General features: G+C 46.1%; 1 protein-coding gene across 1 annotated transcript in view; it reads right to left on the reverse strand.

The window, feature by feature from the left end:
* Positions 1 to 12,013: 12,013 nt before the first annotated feature.
* Positions 12,014 to 19,724, reverse strand: part of LOC146755316 (cytosolic carboxypeptidase 4-like) — a 295,069-nt gene continuing 287,358 nt past the window's right edge. The window contains exon 7 of the mRNA XM_085525658.1: positions 12,014 to 12,515. Coding sequence (XP_085381784.1) covers positions 12,512 to 12,515 — 4 coding nt within the window. The 3' untranslated portion in view covers positions 12,014 to 12,511. The remainder of the gene's footprint in view (positions 12,516 to 19,724) is intronic.

The following is a 19,724-nucleotide window of genomic DNA, read 5'->3' on the forward strand; positions in this document are numbered from 1 at the left end:
TCTTCTGCATCACCTGATAAAGGGGGCTTACAATGAGGCTGTAGTTGTGAATGTGCATCCTCCAAAAGCCCACTGCACCCAGGAAAGATTGTGTCTCTTTCTTGCTAGTTGGTGGAGACATGGCAGTGATTTTGTCGATCACTGTTGGGATGTGATGACATCCATCCTGCCACTTTATACCTAAGAACTGAATTTCCTGGGCAGGCCCTTTTACTTTGCTTCACTTAATAGCAAAACTGGCTCATAGAAGAATTTGAATTATTTGCTCTCCAGCACAGCAGCACTCAGTGGGGGTGTGACCTCATTCAGGCCACGGTAGTCTACTGTCAGCCTCCATTCTCCACTGGCTTTACGCACTGGCCATATGGAGCTGTTAAAAGGTGAGTGAGTTTTACTGATCACTCCCTGATTCTCCAACTGGCGAATCAAATCATGAATGGGGAGCAAGGAATCCCTGTTGGTGCGATACTGCCGTCTGTGCACTGTCTTTATAGCAATCGGTACCTGCTGCTCTTTTATTTTTACTTGTAGCAGCCTCACAACAGACGGGTCCTCTGACAGGCCAGGTAAAACTGACAGCTGTTTAATGTTGTCCATATCTACAGCAGTGATTCCAAAGGCCCAGTGATACCCCCTAGTATCCTTGAAATGCCCTCTTCTGAGGGAATCAATACCAAGTATGAACGGAAACCCTGGACCACTCACATAGGATGTTTTTTCCAGTCTTTACCAGTGAGGCTTATTTCAGCCTCCAACACAGTCAATTCTTGAGAGATATCCAGAAATATGGATTGATTCTGTCCCTTCATGACTGGAGGGCATTAGGGTGCACTGTGCACCGGTATCCACCAGTGCCTTATATTTCTGTGGTTCTGATGTGCCAGGCCATCGAATCCACACAGTCCAATAAACTCTATCTATTATCCCTTCCACTCCCTTGACTGAGGGCAGGGCCCCTCTATTGGTTACCTGTGATAACTGGAGCAGCCGTACTGGTGGTTGGACTGTTTTGTAGTTCCCTCACCCGTGCTCATAGTACAGGAGTAGGCTGGTCATGCCACTTCCTCATGTCTTCTCTGTGGTCACGTAGGTAACGCCACAAGGAAACACACAGTGCAATTTACTTTTGTAAATGTACTTTTGTTTATCCTGCTCTGCAGTTGCTGCTCTGCAAAGTGCTTATCTTGATCCATGGCAGCTGCTCTGTAAAATTCTTCTTGTATTACAACAGAATGGCAGTTCCCTGGGGTCTCCAACACACCCCCAGCCAGCTGGCAAATGCCACTGAGGACCTTTAGGAAAGACATGCCCTGGGTAGTGACAATGTTCACTGGACAACTGTGAACCCCACAATGGGTCTCATACCTTGTGCCATCTTCTGAACACCAGTAGCACGGTGTAGATGCAAGGCCCAGCCAGGCAAAATCAAAACACAGCTGTCTGCTGTGGTGCAGTGTTTTGGTTCTAGGAGAAAACCATTGATAACACTCTGATGTTTACAGCTGCTGCTAAGCAGTGTTGTACAGAGCCAAGGCCATGGTCAGTGGAGGGGACATGGAGCTGGGAGGGAACAGAGTGAGGACAGCTGACTGAAAGTGGCCAAAGGGACGTTCTCTATCACCTGACAGCAAGCAGAAATTGTATTGAAAGAGGTGGGAGTTCATCTCAGTCTCTTCACTGCTCAGGGTCCAGCTGAGCATCAGTCTGGTGGTGCTGAGCAAGTGCTTGTGCATCAGTTGTTACATATGATTCCATATCAACGGATATATAGTGATAACTATTACTCCTCTCCTTTTATCTCTCTTAGTAAACTGCTTTGTTACAACCCAGAAGTTGTTCTTTTTTTCCCAGTTCTCATCCCCATCCCACTGGGAATTGGGCAGTGCACAAAGAACTCTGTGCTGCTGAGCCACATGTTGGGTTCAACAACCACTGTCATTTTGGTGCCTGATGTGAGACTCCAAGGGTAGAGATAGCAGCACATCTGTCCTGAGCGAGATAACTCAGGGCTTTGTGGGAGCTGGAGAAGTGCAGGCCATGGTGCTGATATGTGTGGATGTGCTCCCTATGTGTGGAGCTTGTTGAGTCTTCTCATGAAGCTTCACTGCACAGCTCCTTACTTGGTGCTTGGATGCTGGATTAGGGTATTTATTTTGCTATGCTGTTTGACCTCAGTTTGTACCACGATAAAATTGGCAGCTGACAAAGTGAAGTTTTGTGCGCATTCAGCTCTGCGGTCATCTTTGGGTTTTGGAAGTAACATTGTCCATATGATTAGGAATTACACAATTTACATTGTCGCCTCTGTGAGTCCGGGGGTGTACTGGATATTGTGTTGAGGGACATGGTTTAGTGGGAGCTATAGGTAATATGTGAACGGTTGGACTGGATGATCTTTTAGGCCTTTTCCAGCCTTGGTGATTCTATGATTCTATGATTGAGGTTAAACAATTATTCAGGAATATCACTGAGAGATCTGCCCCAAGGTGAGAAGGCTCTGCATGGCAGAGGGTGTGGGATGGTCTGGGCAGCTGCCTGGAGTGGTGGGCACCCCCAGGGCTTTGGAACTTCATCTCCGAGCAACTGCAGGATCCTGATAAACTGGTAGAATAGTGGGGGCAGGTCTGCTGTGGCACTGGTAACCCCCAAGAGGCACAAATAACTGCAGTGTGCCAGATCCAGAGAGCTGGAAATGCTGACAGTGCTGCAGCCTCTGCAACTCCTGGCACAGACCCTGCAGCAGCTCCAAGGTTTTGCTACACGTCCTGCAGTTTCTCCAAGCTCTGGGACAGATCCCGCTGTCACTCCATCCCTCATAATGAGCTCTGCAGTTACTCATGCTACAGGTCCTGTAGCTGTTCCAAGTATGGTAATAAGAAAATGCAACAAATGTCACCCAAGGGAGGTGCACTGTGCCAGGAGGTTCAGCCCTGTGGTCACTCCAACCCCTCCAATGAGCACAGTGGCTGCTCCAACATAGTCACAGGTCCTGTGGTGATTCCAGCTCTGGCAATGAACTCTGAGGTCACTTCAACTCCTGCAACAGCCCGACAGCCACTTCAGCTCCTACAGTGAACCCTGTGGCTGTTAAAACCCCTGCAACTTGTCCTGGACTTGCAAACAGATATGCATATGTGTTAGCATCTGTGCATATATGATTGCAACTGCATATGTTGTATATGTGTGAAAATATACTAAATATATTATATATGTATAAATACATTTGTCATAATTATTATCCTTTTCTTTTTCTCTTTGTCTCAACCCATAAGCCTTAAACCACAGCACTGCCCCGAGACGCTTACGGATCTCCTTGGGACTATTCAATCTGATCTGGTCACACACTGAAGAGCACCAGAAGATCTCAAGGTTTTCTCAGGGAGCGGCTCCTGAGGTATATTCCTTGCAGTAGCTTTGGAAGAGGCCTCCAGTTCTCTGGTCCTGCTCTAAAGGGGCCCTCTTGTTATGGCAGTGCCAGCAAGGAGACCAGCTCTGACACAGCCGTTCGTATTGCTGGCTACTGACTGCAGCCCTGGATTGCTGCTGAAGAGACAACGGGACTGTTGCAAGACACACAAGACCTTCAGTCCAGAACAAATGAGAGGACTTGAGGGCACTGTGTCAGTGTAAAGCAAGCAGTAATGAAAAGAGCACATTGTGCTGCTGCCTGCGACTGTACCTCCACCAGACCCAGACAAAGTAGGAAGAGAGAAGAGATAAACAAAAGTCTATTTTGAAAGCCTTTTAGGAATCTTTTAAACTATTCAGGGAATCTGGTTCCATGTTTACACAATCTCTTGGAGTGAGAAAACAGAAAGTAGGTGGGAAAGAAGTGAAATAAATTTTTATTTATATGTTCAATAACATTTTTATTGCGGGTTACTATATCACACACAATCAAACAATCAAAGATGCATAAAACATAAAGAACCATCACTGGGAATCCAATGAGGAGGTTGTGCATTTTATGGAAGCTGGAATAGTGCTTATTGCAACACCTTCCTGAGAGCGTGCTTGATCTCCCTGTTCCTCATGCTGTAGATAACAGGGTTCAGGGTTGGAGGAACCACTGCGTACAGAAGTGCCACTGTCAGATCCAGGAGTGGGGAGGAAATGGAGCGGGGGCTTCAGGTAGGCAAAAATGGCAGTGCTGACAAACAGGGAGACCACGGCCAGGTGAGGGAGGCACGTGGAGAAGGCTTTGTGCAGTCCCTGCTCAGAGGGCATCCTCAGCACAGCCACGAAGATCTGCACATACGACAAAACTATGAAAACAAAGCACCCAAAGACTAAACTGGCACCAAAAAAGAGAAACACAACTTCCCTGAGATTTGATTCTGAGCAGGAGAGCTTGAGGATCTGGGGGATTTCACAGAAAAACTGGTTCAAAACATTGCCTTGGCAGAGAGGCAGTGAAAACGTACTGGCAGTGTGCAGCAGGGAATAGAGAACCCCAGTGCCCCAGGCAGCTGCTGCCATGGTGGCACAAGCTCTGCTGTCCATCAAGGTCCCATAGTGCAGGGGCTTGCAGATGGCAACGTAACGGTCATAGCACATGATGGTGAGAAGGAAATACTCTGCTGACATGAAGAAGATAAAGAAAAAGAGCTGTGCAGCACATCCTGTGTAGGAGATGGCCCTGGTGTCCCAGAGGGCGTTGGCCATGGCTTTGGGGAGAGTGGTGGAGATGCAGCCCAGGTCGAGGAGGGCCAGGTTGAGGAGGAAGAAGTACATGGGGGTGTGCAGGCGGCGGTCGCAGGCTACGGCTGTGCTGATGAGGCCGTTGCCCAGGAGGGCAGCCAGGTAGATGCCCAGGAAGAGCCGGAAGTGCAGGAGCTGCAGCTGCCGCGTGTCTGCCAACGGCAGCAGGAGGAACTCGCTGATGGAGCTGCTGTTGGGCATCTGCTGTTTTGCTTGGAGTCCTGTTCAGAGTGCAGAAGATAATGACAAGTCCAGACCATTCTCAGACACACTACTCCTACTATAATATGAAATGTTTTCATTCTTCTACAACAGTGTATATTTAGCACCATTACTTGCAATTAATTTCATGTTGTTCAGCATTCCTTAAGCAGAAGCAGTGTTTGGAGCTCTAACTATTCCTCTTACTTTCTTACCTTATCCCGTCTCCCTGGATGTATTCATCTGTTTCCTGTCTCATATCTTTACTCCAACTGCTCTTAGTGCCCCAAAAGCAGCCTCTGTGCCATTCAATTTCAGTTAGAAAAAGCTGCCTGTTCGCAGCTAAAGTGAATTATTCATGCCTACAGAAAATGATGATAATTAAAATTGGTTCCATCCCTCAAAACAGGGGAGACTGGAAATACATCACGTGTGACTGTTCACAAAACAAGCAACTGACTGATGAAAAATTCTCAGAAGTGTGACTGCCACTTTCTGCCTCCAATTATTTTTGCCTCAGAACAGGAAATGGAAACCCCCTGCCTTGGCTCTCCTCTTCCAAGGGCCCTAGAAAACAGAGTTGTTCAATAGAGCTGCGATCCCCCTGCCCCAGGCAGCAGCACAAGCCCTGCTGGGGTCTCCTTCCCCCCACCCGTCTCCCCGCAGCGCCCTGGGCAGCTCCCCGGGCAGGCTGAGTGCTGAGCCTGGCAGGCGGCAGAGTCCCATACCCGGCACACAGCCCCTGGGGCACAGCAGGGACCCTGCTCTGCAGGACAGCCCTGGGCACCCGCCCGCAGCCCCGGCTGCACAGCCTGCAGCCGTGCTGGGACATGCAGCCCTCAGGGCTGTGCTCTGACACTGCAGTATGGAAGCCCTCAGCTGGAGCAGAAGGCTTTTAACAAAGTAAAGAAACATACAGTGCCTGGAGCCAGATCTGCTATGGGATGTCCCAGATTGTTAACCCTCTATGAAAAGCAGCTCACGGTCTGCAGTGAGACTTACCGTGTCATGGTCTGTGAGCAATGCTCCTGCAGCAAGCTCACAGCCCACTCACACCACACACATCCTGGAAGCTCTCTCCCCTTTCTCTTCTCTTCTTCTGTCACCTGCAGGCTGTGCTGTGCACAAGAGCTGCTCCTGGGTACAGCTATCTCTCTGCAGCTCTGCCCTCATTTATGAGCTCCCTGTGTCTCAGGAGCCTGTCCCAGCTCAGCAACAGATGATGTCATTTTTATCCTTTCCTCTCATTTCCCCTGACATGTCCCTGGGTCCTCATGGCCAATAGCTACTAAAAGACAACAGCATAATGACTGTGAGTTGAAATTCGCTCAATTAACCACCACATGACCAGTGGTCAGTGACTGATTGGAGACATATGGGGAGTGCTCCCAGTTATTGTTTGATGAAACAATAAGGGCACCCAGACAAGGAAGGCGAGGTTTGGACTTTCCCTGTGCAGGACAGTGATCCAGCTGAGGCAGTGCAGGAGTCTCATCCCTTGACAGAAATCCTGGAGCTGAAATGGGATTCAGCTCCCTACACACCCACAGGAGCTGGGATTCCTCTGGTTCAGTTCAGAAGTGCACAAGGAGTTGCCTGCATGTGAGCTCCTGCTCTGAGTCCTTGGTCCTTCAGCTGGGAGGCAGCTGCTCACACACAGACACTGGGTGATGCCCAAGGTGCCTGGGCTGCTCCTGATGTGTGCCAGAGCTTGTAAACCGTGTGGGAAGTCCCCGAGACAGACAGCTCCTTCCTGGGCATCAGCCGAGGGCCAGAGAGGGGATAGCACCGGCTGTCTGGTGAATTCACATGCAGCTACAAGTGCAGCACAGGGCCTTCAGCAAAGCCATGCCCATGGTGTGTCCGTGCTGCTACGTCACCACCAAGGCCCACAATCGGTCTAATGTTTGTGTGCCACCTTCTGCACACTGATACCATAGATGAGCTATCCAGTCAGGCTATGTCCAGTGATGCTTTTCAATTAGGATGTTTACTTCTGTGCTTTTGCACTCATGCAAACACCAACAAACAGTAAGCTAGAAATCTTGGTAGAGCTGCAGGCCTGAGCTCCTGTTTGGACCATGGGGACACAGTTTAATGGTTTCCACAACTGCACTGTAGCACAAGGGAGATACCGAGTCTTTAGGATGGATGGGCAAGGAGATAAAGAAGGGTGAATGCCCTCTGTGAGAGTGCACTGAGCTCTGCCTGGGGATGGAAGAGCAGCCAGGTCAGAGCTAATGGAAATGGCCAACAGAGGAGACGAACAGTGTCTTTTCCTGTCTTCCTGATCAGGGAGAGAAAATGGAAGGTGCCCTCTGCAGACAGATGGGAATCTGATGTTGTCTGTCCCTTGTCCCATTTGGTGGCCTTTGTCACTCCATTATCTGCGGCAGGGACAGCACAGCAGGGCATGTGGCATCCAGCAGATCCATGGAGAGCACAGATGGCAGCTTCTTGACCAAGTCATGGAGGAACCAAAGAGGAGAGGTGCTCTGCTGGATCTCATACTCTCCGGCATGGAAGGACTTGTGGGAACTATGAAGGTCAAAGGGGCATCAGGCCATGTGCAAGATGCAAATGTATCTCTTTTTATTTATTTATTTATTTTGAGGCTGTAAGCTTAATAGTTGATCATAAATGTCAATAAAACTGAAACAAATAATTGAAGACAAAGATGGAAATCAATGAAAATGTGTTAACCCTTCTCAACATGAGAAATTCTCATGAGTCTTGTTCCATTTTAAGTTGTAAATATGAATCTTTGAGGTGATTTGATGTCTTTTTTTTTCTTTCTTTCATTCTTTTTTTTTCTTTTGCTGAAACTACAATGTTTTCCGGAACTGTGTTCGCTGGACACAAATGCCTTCAGGTTCAGAGACACAGACAGCGGTGCCAGTGCCAATGCCCTGTGACTATAGCCCGGTGCCCAGCACTACTCTTCCCTGCTGCCAATTTGATGTGTCTCATCCTCCAGGTGTTTTCACCTCTCCTAAAGAAATGGCCATGCTTAAGGGCATGATTTCAGCAGGCCATTTGGGCACACACTACTCCCACTGCCCTCCAGATTTCTCCATCCCTTGCTCTTTGTTCAGTCAGATACCTCCCAATTATCTGTCTGATTTCTGACTTTTAGGGGGATTACTGGAATTTGTTCCATCTCCCCAAATTCTGAGAATCAGTGAGAATGTGTTAACCCGTCTCAATGTGTGAAATACTCAGAAGTCCTGATCAGTTTTAAGTTGATACCTCTCAACTACCTGGCTGATCTATCCCAGGAAGATTACTGGAACTTGCTCTATCTACCAGAGTCTGATGGCCTCTGTTGTCAACTACTTCACTGTGAATCAATCTATCCTATCCTACCTCAGTATAAATCATTTCTTTTAAAAGTATTCCATATGAAAGACAAACTTCAATAGATGCAGCATGAACATGGCATGCAGTTGATCACTGTGTTTTACTGTTCATTCAATTGCATCACCTTTCCTTCCGTTTGCTGGCCAGATAAAAAAGAGAAATCTTTCCTTTTCCACGTGCAGCTGGTTCTCTGAGGAAAGCCAGTGGGAGTTGGTGCAAAGCAGTTTTAACACTGAGCGGATGAATGCAGAGGAGAAGAGTGATGTGAAGAAAAGTGATGCAAGTCCCATAGGTCCATTGTGAGCAGAAATTGGGTGGGGAGGTTGAGAAGGACCTTTGTCAACCCAGTAACAGTACAGAACTCATTGGGACATCCTGGATTGGTATCAGTTGCACAGTGCTGCTTTAAACCCAGATATAAATAAAGAGACAATAAATTTATAATGGATTCTATCTCTTTAATCTCTCTCCAGATATCCCTCCTTTTTGCTGAACAAGTTCTGATAACCTGAAGAAGATAACAAGATGGCATAAAACACAGGAGATTATTTAGGTTATAATGGGCCCCAGGGCGCATTTGATGCTGAGTCGATCAATCTCCAGTGCAGAGAGAAGTTTGCACAAAGTGCTCAACAAGACAAAGTCAGAAGTAACAGTGAAGTTTCTTGGAGTATTAATGGGCCCACTGAGGAACATTAACAAGCAAGCTTCCCAAGGGACTTGTTAGAGAAGATAACTGGAAGCCATGACTACAGGCAGGCAAAGGCACTGGCATGCTAAGAAACCTCTCCTTTGCCTTACAAAGCAGACAGGTCAAGCCCTGATTGCAAGACCAGTGGTAGAGAGGTCCTGTATCTCATGTTGGCTCCGGGCATTTCCTGGGGCAATGGGTTGGAATTTTGTATGATGTTAAATGAAAGACATGGGGACAGAAGATCCCAGGCTCTACATGTGGTGCAAGGACGCTGTGAGGTTCATGTCCCATATGAGACCTATGTTTCATTGCAGGATGTGAGAAGGGATGTGAGAAGGGCCCAGTCTGAACAAGCAGTCAATCACTGTGAAACTCTGAACTTCAGATCTCTCAGTTCCAGTGCCCTCCTTTGCACATTCTCCCAGAGTTTGAAGTCCTTTATGTTCTGTGGTGCCCAGAACATAGTGAGGCAGTAGCAATGCTGAGCAGAGGGATGATCCTTTCCCTCACCCAGCTGGCAATAAGTTGCTTCATACACTCCAGGGGACCGTTGTCTTTCCTGGCTGCCTTGGCACACTGCTGACTCACATTCAGTGTGATGCTGACCAGCACCCCAATCCTTTCCAGTCAGACTCCTCTCCAGTGTCCCATATCCAGTCAGTGTGTATGTCCAGCATTGCCCCTACCCAGGTGCACAATCAGGCACTTGTTCTTGTTATACTTTATGCACTTGGTGCTTAGTACCAACTGGTACCCACTTCTCTGACTTGTCCACATCTCTCTGCAAGTCCTCTCCACCCTCAGTGGAGGCAACAGCACCTCCTCATCTGGTATCATCAGCAAACTTGCTCAGAACGTCTTCTAGTCCTGCATTCAAGTCATCTGCATAAACATGAAAGGAAAGTGGCCCCAAAATGGAACCCTGGGGACCCCGACAGTGACCATCTACCAGCCTGATGGAACCCACTGACTATAATCCTTTGGGACTGACCTACTGGCCAACTGCTCACCCACCACATTGTGTTTCTGTCTAGCCATATGCAGAACATTCTGTCCGGAAGGTTGTTGTGAGAAACAGTATCAAAATCTCCACTGAAATCCTCAAGGATTACATCAACTGGCTTCCCTTGGTCAACTAAACGGATAACTGTGTCACAGAATGAGCTTAAATTAAACAGGACCTTCGCCTCACAAACTTGTGCTGGCTGCGACCAATGACAGAATTGTCCTTCAGCTGTTTTTCCATAACTCCCACCATCATTTTCTCCATAATTTTACCAGGCTCTGGACTGACAGGTCCATAATTGCCCATGTCATCTTTCTTTCAAATGTCATCTTTCATCAAATGTTTTCAACATTTGCCAGCTTCCTGTCAGCTGGTATGACCCTAGACTTCTTTAGATGCAATTGAAATGAGAGCCCAGAGCACACTAAGGTGTCATCATTGAAAGAAAGTAGATGTGCCATAGCTTTGCAATGCCTTGAACTCCAGAGTATGCCACAAATGCAGCAGAGGTGAAGATTTGCCTCTTCTGTAGAGAACTCATTCATTTGGTAAGCAGAATAACACTACCTGATACATGGGGACTGTGTCTCTGCTCTGCTCTGCTCAGCTCACAGGGCAGCGGTGCAGGGTGTTGCTCTCATGTCAGTGCAGGTAAACTCGCTTTAACCCTTTTTCCTCTGTAAATGCTTCCTCTATTTGTATGCTCAGATACACTTCCACATTCCCTCAAGTACACTTTCATATATAATTAACAATTACACTTTCTTATACCATCAAAACAGTTTGTCAAACAGTACAGTTCTTCAGTTCACATAAACTGCCTTAATACAGTCTGTATTCTTCAGTTATAAACACTGTGCCACAGAACCAGCACTGATTGAACCACCTCCCTCACACACTTCCTCGCAAGCAGTACATAGTATTACATAAATGGGTTGACATTCATTGGTGGTGGAATGTACACTTCTCCTCAGGACAATCTTACTAATCTACAGAGTACAAACTCTGTTCAGCAACTTTCTTGGTGGAAAAACTACTTATACAGCTGTTTTACAAGAGGGTTATACATTCAGTTAGGGCCTACACTATGTACTGAAAATACTGGAAACTTCCACTGCAAAAACACAATCTACCTCTCCCATCTGTGCAGCCTTGCAGACCCAGAGCACGCCAGGTTATTTCTGCTTTCATAGCATTTGCATGCTGTAGGGTGAGCACAGGGTTCTGCTGCTTGATTCTTCTGCAAGAGCTGCCTACCGGCAAATGGTTGCAGGGATGGAGGATGTGACAGAAAGCATTTGTCTCCACAAGAGCAGAGTTACATTCAGTGCAGAGTGTGAGAGTCAGGTTGGTGTGGAAAAGCACTGACACGCTGGGGATGATGCAGTGCTCACATGTCTAACACTCACAGACATTACTGTCAGAAGGATGGTGCTGTGTTGTGCTTCTACCTTTGGCAGCCCCTGGAGAAATGCTATGGCACACAGAACACCTTTGTATTGCACTGACTGCTGCCATGCAGCATGGATTTAACACACCAAATCCAGAGGAGCATGACTGCATCTAACTGCCCTGAGAAAAACTACTGTAGCTGAAGAGATGAGGAGGCAGCTGCTCATCTGCAGAACAAGCAGCACTGCCAGACATTGGGCCAGGTGAGCACCTCCTGCTGCAGCGTGATGATGACAGGGCTGGAGATGATCTGCAAAGCCAGCTTAAAAGTGGGAGACGTGAGTCAACATGGCAGGAGGACAGAGGTGTTAGGGAGCAGCCAAGGCATCAAAGAGTATCAAAAGGCTTTGAAAGGTATCACAAAGTGACAGCCAGGAAGACTGGGATTATCATGAGCAGCAACCTGGATGCTAGAGATTATTTGCTCCCATACAAAATGGTAGAGATCTTGCTGCAGACATCCCAAAGCCAGGCAAAATGGGAACCCAGAGCTCTGCCTGCACGAACCCCACAGCCAGAGTGTTGCAAGCTGAGCTGCCTTGCTGTTTGTTGCATTCATCCCAATCCCTGTGAATGAAGACTCAGAATGCAGTCAAGGCGATAATTGAGCATGAGTGACTTTATTTAATAAATGACAGGAGGGCTTGAGAGGTCAGGGGTGAAGATGGGACTCCTCTTGTCAAGATGAGAGTGGCTCAGAGCTGGTGCTGCTGCCTGGTGCCTGGGACTGGCAGCCTGACTCTAAGTCCCCATCTAAGATGCTCAGCTTCACCTCACTGATGCTGACCTGCTCCTGCATGGTGGTGCTGCTGCTGGGGCACTCGGGCTGTGCTTGGGATGGGCAGCACTGCAAAGGCGCTGGGTCACAATCCAGGCAGGTGACTGCTGTGTCTGGCAGGCTCAGGTCAGCATCTTCAGCAGAGCCAGGAGATATGAGAGCATGAACGTGGATGAGCCCCTTGTGTCCATCACTGTTACCATGTGGAAGGCTGTCATCCGAATTGCAGCGATTCGTGCTTAATAAGAACTCTCCATTGATGGAAACACACTGCACATCACTACTTGGTTTGGATCTTTGGGGTTGACAAGGGCTCGAATCACCTAGGAAGGCATAGAAACACAAGGGTTAGTGTCAAACGTTTGCAAGTTGAATCATGAAAGAGGTTGTTGATACTTGGTAATAGAGTGGCAGCAGGAAGAAGCAAATAGGCTTGAAGCAACAGAGCCACTGTCTTGAAAGTGATCCTCGTGCAGGTCCAGCTCGTGTGTTGTTTCACTGTAATCTGCTTCTTTGGGTCTACCTAGTGGGCAGCAGCACTCGAGCTGTTACTGATATCATTGAAAAGAACTGGAGACAATTGTTCTATTCCTAAGAGCTTCAAGGTGCCTAGAAGCACAAATAGAAACCAGCGGTATTTCATCACTTCACCAAAAGGAAGGTCAAACACCTGAGCTGTGAAGAGCAGTTACAGAACCTATGCATAAGATCACACCAGACATACTTTGTTCTAACAACAGTTATGGCACATAGTCCATTTCCTTCAATATTCCCAAAATGAAATGATGTGGAGCATTACAGGGAAAGAAACACTGCACACAGACACTATGACCCTGATTATACTCAAGCAGCAGACTTAAAACAAGTCAGAGTTTTAGATTCCAGGATATTTCAGGACCTATCATGTGTGAAATTCAGTTACACAACAGTGCCTAGGTGCCTGCGTTTCAAGCAACTTTCAGATCACAGCCATGTAAAATAAAAACAAATTCAGTGCAGAAATAGCAATCCTGTACTATAATACTCATGAGATTATCCATTTTTTATAGCACTCTGACTAAGTTCTAAAACTTGCTCATCCCAGTTCACTTCAACAATTTCCACCAATTCAAGCAATGCAGTTCTGAGATCCTGTGTATGTCAGGCAGATAGAATTGAACAGTGCAGGAATAATCTCTGACAGCTTTAAGAGCTCTGTTCTGCTTACAAACTCTCAGTCCAAAACTATTCACAGTTTTAAGGAAATGAACACCTGAAGCAGTTGGATCATCTGCCATTTGCCGCATTCTGCTTCTTGGCATCATGATTAGCACAAAGGGTTTTCTGCTGTCCTGCAGAGATGGACAAAGTCCTGCTTACAAATGGACCAAGTTTCAGTGTACAGCAGAGTTTGTACCAGACTAAAAAGCCACGTCATTCAATTGATGTGCTCAGGTTGTTATGCACTCCGAAAGGAAACAGAACTGACTGTTGAATTCTGAAGTCAATCTGTGGGGTCCTACATTACCTCCTGATTCTGGAAGAGGAAATTCTAATAGCAAATGCAGAACTTTGACCTTTGTAGACATGAGAAGAGCTGGCATTTAGGAACATTCATTTCAGGGAAATCAAATGATGTGTCTATATTTTTACTACAGATAGTATAGGGAGCAGCCAGTTGAAGAACCAGATACAAAAAAATCCAGCCCATTGGCAGGAAAATACTTCTCCTTAAATTCTGTATGCTATCATGGTATAGAATCAGGCTACAGTGCCACATAGGCCAACCAAGCGTAGAACCAAATCCACAAAATACTGGTAGACAAAGCAGCAAAAACAGGGACAATATTCAGCAGATTGTGCTGTGGCCTTTCTACCCACAGCTCAGCATGTTCTGCCATCCGAAAAGCAAGGCCTCTTGTCAAGCTCAGCTATTTCCCTTCTCAGTGTATTCTAGCACCACTGATACCCACTGGTATCCTCCTGTAGAGTGCCATCATATTGTCATCATCCAAAGGGAAAACCCACACAGCAGAGCATACAGCAGTACACCCATGCTCCAAATATCCACCTGAGAAACAAAAAGACAAGCTTACAAACCTGAAGCACCTCAAATGGCTTCCTGACAGACTGGATTGTCTGCCCTTGCCAAAGCCCACATATAGCCCATGAAAAGCTGGCTCTTTCCCTCAGGAAAAAAAAAACCTTATCGTCCCAGAGAAAGCATATAACCCTCATTCAATTGCCCTTCCACTCAGCTTAGAGCACTACTAAAACCAGCACCTTCATCTTAGCTCATCACACTGCTGCAGTTCCTTTTACAAGGATTTCACTGGCAAAAATGAAATCAAAGCAGTCACAAGGGATTTAGCACAGTTACGTGTTACTGGCTACGAGAGCTGTCAGCACAGTCACCTGTCAGGCTTTGCTGCTGTTCTCTTTATGTAGAGGCACAACAAGGTTCAGACACCTCACAGTGCAGTTCTCACTTTGACTGTAAAGAAAAAGGAGGCTTGAAAAGCAGCGTGTGGAAAACAAAGAAACAAGAATTAGAACAACAGTGGGGCCATGGCACTTGTAGGAATTGCTCCGCCTTTAACAGCGATTCAAGAAGGATGAGGGCATCCCAAACCAGACCAGATTGGACAGATTAACAACTGCAAGTAGTGGGTTCCAAAATTCCAGACATGAAATCAAAGCTGGAAAAACTCTTCACATTTTCATCTCTCAATTTTTAGTACATTGTGCATTACAACGGAAACAATTCTTCACATACAACTTGGAAGCTAAAGACAAGTCTGACAAAACAGACTGCACAGAAATGATGGATAATTAACAGAGCAAATTGCTCTTTCAAACACTTAGTAATAGAAAGAGATCTCTGAAGTTGCTGTTCTGTAGAGCACCAAAGCAGTCGCTTGAGGCAGTTCAGGATTAGCCTGAGACGAACCAGCCAGCTGTGTGAACTGAGACCAATTGCACTTCTTCTATTTTACTTTCATTCTATGTGACCTCACTAAGCAAATATTGTCTAAGACCACGAGCATCACATAAATGTGCAGATCTCAAGCTGCTCACTTATCTAGTACCCTTGGCATGATGCTTTATTTTCCTCAGCTATTCATCTAGATTGTGCCTGTTGATTGTGCAACAACAGCCTGTTGGTCTCGATTACCTGTAAGAGGCTTTAAATTTGGCCAGGAAAAATCATTTGAGGATAAGTAATTATCTGGGACTCAGTAAGGCAGTCTTCCCATGCTTTCATAACAGCCGAGATACACACACACACAAACTCATGGAACCCCACTGCTTTGCACAATCCTGTGCACACTCACATGTGTCATGCACTGATTTCCCAGCCAGTCCTCATGGGGTCTATTACTTAGAACAGGAGTGCAGGGGAGCAGCCAAAAGCTGTTTGCATTCCCTGCTGTCTGCTGGGCAGCTTTGCTGGAGATGCTTGGGTTGCTTTGTTTTTCCTTGGGAGGTGGGAAGGAGCTTTGGGTTGGAGGCACATCCCGTGCCAGAGCATCCCAATGGCACGTGTGGGGCACTGATGTGCAGCAGATGAAGGGGAGGAGGTCCCAGCACAGCTCTGCACCATGCTCTGCCACACTGGGCAGCTTGTTCCTGGCTCAGCAGCGTCATCAGACAAGAAGCAGGGAAGGAAATCAAGGATGGGGGGTACCATCAAACGCAGTTAGTGCATGCCTGTGCAAGACAAACAGACCCAGAGCTTGCGGGTTGTTCCTGCTTTTGTAGCATTTGTGTGCTGTAGCTGAGCAAAAGGTTCTGCTGCTTGAATCTTCTTCTGCAAGAGCCGCCTACCGGTAAACGTCTGCGGGGATGGAGGATGTGACAGAAAGCATTTGTCTCCATGACAGCGTAGTTACACTTGGTCTAGAGAGTGAGAGAGGCAGGCAGCACTGCCTGATGTTGGTCAGGGCGAGCTCCTCCTGCCGCATCACGATGATGGCAGGGCTGGAGATGATCTGCAGGGACAGCTCACAGGTGAGAGCCAGGAATGGACACGGCGGGAGGACAGAGGTGTTAGGGAGCAGCCACGGCATCAAAGAGCATCAAAAGGCCCTGAAAAGCATCACAGAGCCACAGCCAGGAAGCTTGGGGTTTTCATGAGCAGCATCCAGGATGCTAGAGACTATTTGCTGCCATACACAACGGCAGCAGAGCTCTCGCTGCAGGCATCCCAAAGTCAGGCAAAATGGGAACACACCCAGAGCTCGGCCGCACAAACCCCACAGCCAGAGTGTTGTAAGCTGAGCTGCCTTGATGTTTCTTGCACTCATCCCAATCTCTGCGAATGAAAACTCGGAATTCAGTCAAGGCGTTGATTGAGCACGAGCGTGCCTTTATTCAATAGGAGAAAGGAGGGGGTGTGAGGTCTGGAGGAAAGATGGGACTCATCCTCTCTTGTAATCATGAGAGCTGCTCAGAGCCTGTGCTGTTGCCCGGAGCCTGGGACTCGTGTCCTGATTCTGTGCCCCCCTGCGAGATGCTCAGCTTCTCCTCAGTGATGCTGACCTGAGCCTGCATGGTGGTGCTGCTGTCGGGGCACTCGGGCTGTGCTTGGGCTGGGCTGCACTGCAGAGACATTGAGTCCAGGCTGGTGCCTGAGGTGTCTGGTGGGCTCAGGTCAGCAGCTTCAGTAGGGATGGGATGAATGAAGGCTTCAACCTGGAATTTATCTCCAATCTACTTTTAATACCTTCATTCGATCAAAATCTACTGTCAATACCTTCAAAGGAAAATGATGCTTTGGGAAACAGAACTTGCAGGCTGAGAGATAAAGCCAAGGTCTTTAGATGAAAATGAGAAAAGATTTTGCTTGTCATTTCGTAACTGTGATGAAATTCGTAATTTTTGTTTGAGCTACATTTTGATAGAATAATGTGGTCGTAATGTGCTTGACTACAAGCATGATTTCCACGTAAAGCTGACTCTTAGCAGGAACTCTGTTTCCTTTAGAAGCAGTGAACCCTGGTAGCGAACAGCTTTTCTTACTTCTAAAGACCCTGTCAACCCAGCACAGGACATGCAGTTTGCTAGCATTAAAGAACAAGTTTGTATTTTCCTTGTAAGCAATGTCGGAAGAGAAAGACAACACACATTTCAGAACCATTTTGGCCCCAGTAAAAGTGATGCCACGGAAGAGCTCCATCAAAACTTATGCAAAAACATAAGTTCAAGTGGGCAAGGCCTTATGAAAATCTTCCACACAACTCAATGGAGATTGGGGTGGGTGGGTTTATGAATAAGAATCCTTAAGAATTTTCTTCTAAGAGACTTAAGAACTGTCAATATATATATATAAAGAATATAAACACTAATTCTGTTACTACAAATAAATATATCCAAAGGGTTAGGAGACCAACCCGATCATATCACAAGCTCTTTGATGACTGTAAACGCAGTCATCAATACGCAGAAAAAGATTTAAATAGATTAATATGAATGAGTACAAATGTACAGAAAGAACAACTAGGAATAAAGGTGGAGAAATGAAGGCACAAAGTGAGACGAGTCTGGCAAAAATATCACACAGAAAAGGATGCAATTCTTTCAATTTATTAGTAGCAAAAAGCTGCATAATAAGTCCTAGTTTGCTCCTCATCAGAGAAGCAAATCCTATTGATAAGGTTGTGAGGAGAGATTTTGCATCAGTTTTCATAAAAAGGTCAACTGTGATGAATTAAGGTTGTTAAGAACTAACAAAGAAGTAAAAAAAAAAAAAAAGGCCTAGAATACAAAAGTAATAGGGTAGAGAAGATACATAGCTTAGATCTCTCCGAATGAGCTGAATCTGCTATATTCCTACTGCATTTCTAAGGGACTGACTCAATCAATCTCAAAGCTGTTAACGATTATGTTTTTAGAACTTAGGAAAGCCTGGTGATGAACCAGATAACTGATACAATGTACAGACTTCTTTTGAAGAGAGGAAAAAAAAAAGGGGGGGAGATGATGAAAAATGATAGACCTGTCAGCTTAACTCCAGGTCCTCAGAAGAAAGAAACAGTTTAGAACAACTTAGAAGAGATAGGTATCATTCAACACACCTTTGTCAGGAACAAATTACTATTAATGATTCTAATTTACCCCTGTGAGAAGGTGTCAGAGCAACACAGAGTGGACGAGATGCCAAGAGAGTTTTCAAAACTTTACTAAATTCTCAGGCCAGATAAGCAGCATGGTTTAGATGAGCTATAGAAGGATGAACATCTGTAGGTTGCTCCAAAAATAATGCCTCCTATTTATTTCCACGGACATCACAGTAGATACAAAGAGCACAATAACACTGCTTGATAGAGTAAATTCTCAGCTACTAAACACTATTTCTCAACTCAGATGCTAGCATTAGCTATGCATTTTCACCAGCAGTGAACAAGAGCCTGCAGGTCGCACTTAAAAAATCTGCATGGCCATCTGGAACACAGCTTGTCTTTCACATCACTGTCACCAGTGCTGAAATGTACCATTCACTGCCTCACTGTACTCACATCCACTGATTGGTCACTGTACATGTCCAGCAAACGTCAATGGATGCCATTTTTTCTGCACAGAGAAATTCAGTTCCATTCCTTTGCTTCATGTGCACTTCCATGACAGACGCTATTTTGCCTCTGCTGCCACTTATCACACAGCAACAAAACAGAAGGGGATCCTGGTGGGAAGGTTCAAACTCTACTGCCATACCACCAACATCTGCCTCTGACATCCTCAACCAACATAATAAAATAGGAGGCTTTACTTTCAGAGCAGCTCTTATAAAAATTGCTTAGAAAAAGTACTCTGAAAGTAGCTCTCAGTCTCGCTGTCAAAATGCATAGCTGTTCTAAATGATCTTCTGCAGGACCTGGTCACAGAATTGGTACAATCCAATATTTTTATTAAAGATTTAGATGAAATAGAAAGTATGTTAATTTGATTTGTGGATGAAACCAATGTAAGACAAGTTTGCATTGGAATTCAAAATCATTTTGACAAACTGGAAAAGCAGCCTGAAGTAAACAACTGCAATTCAATAGGGTCAACTACAAGGTACTACAGTCAGGCAGGAATAATCAATGCTACAGACACATGAACGAGGAGCAATGACAAGGTAGCATTTCTACTGGAGAACGACAACATTCTGCACTGCTGAAGACTGCAAGCTGCATGTGAGCCAGCCACTCATGTACCAAAGTGCAGATACAATTCTGGCTGGGTATTAAAAAAAACCTGTACGCTGGCAGGACACACAAATTAATCTGTTCTCTCTGCACTGTTAATCTCTCTGTTAGAATTCTGTTTCCAGACTCAGGAAGCAATTCACAGGGAGACTTGGCACAACTGAAAAAGGTCCAGAGGACATCACTGAAAAGCAAATAAGCTTCTTCCTATGGCTAGTCTAGGTAAGACAAAGAATATATATGGCAAGGACTTCCTATGGCAAGATAGGACTTAAGACAGACAGACAGTTCTAAACATGAGAGTTGTATGAGCTGGAACAGATTACTTACAGAGTCTGGTAATCCCAATATTAGAGATCTCTA

The sequence above is a fragment of the Coturnix japonica genome, chromosome 33 (assembly GCF_054131305.1).
Source record: "Coturnix japonica strain WE chromosome 33, WE-NBRP24, whole genome shotgun sequence".
In the NCBI taxonomy this organism is placed as follows: Eukaryota; Metazoa; Chordata; class Aves; order Galliformes; family Phasianidae; genus Coturnix; species Coturnix japonica.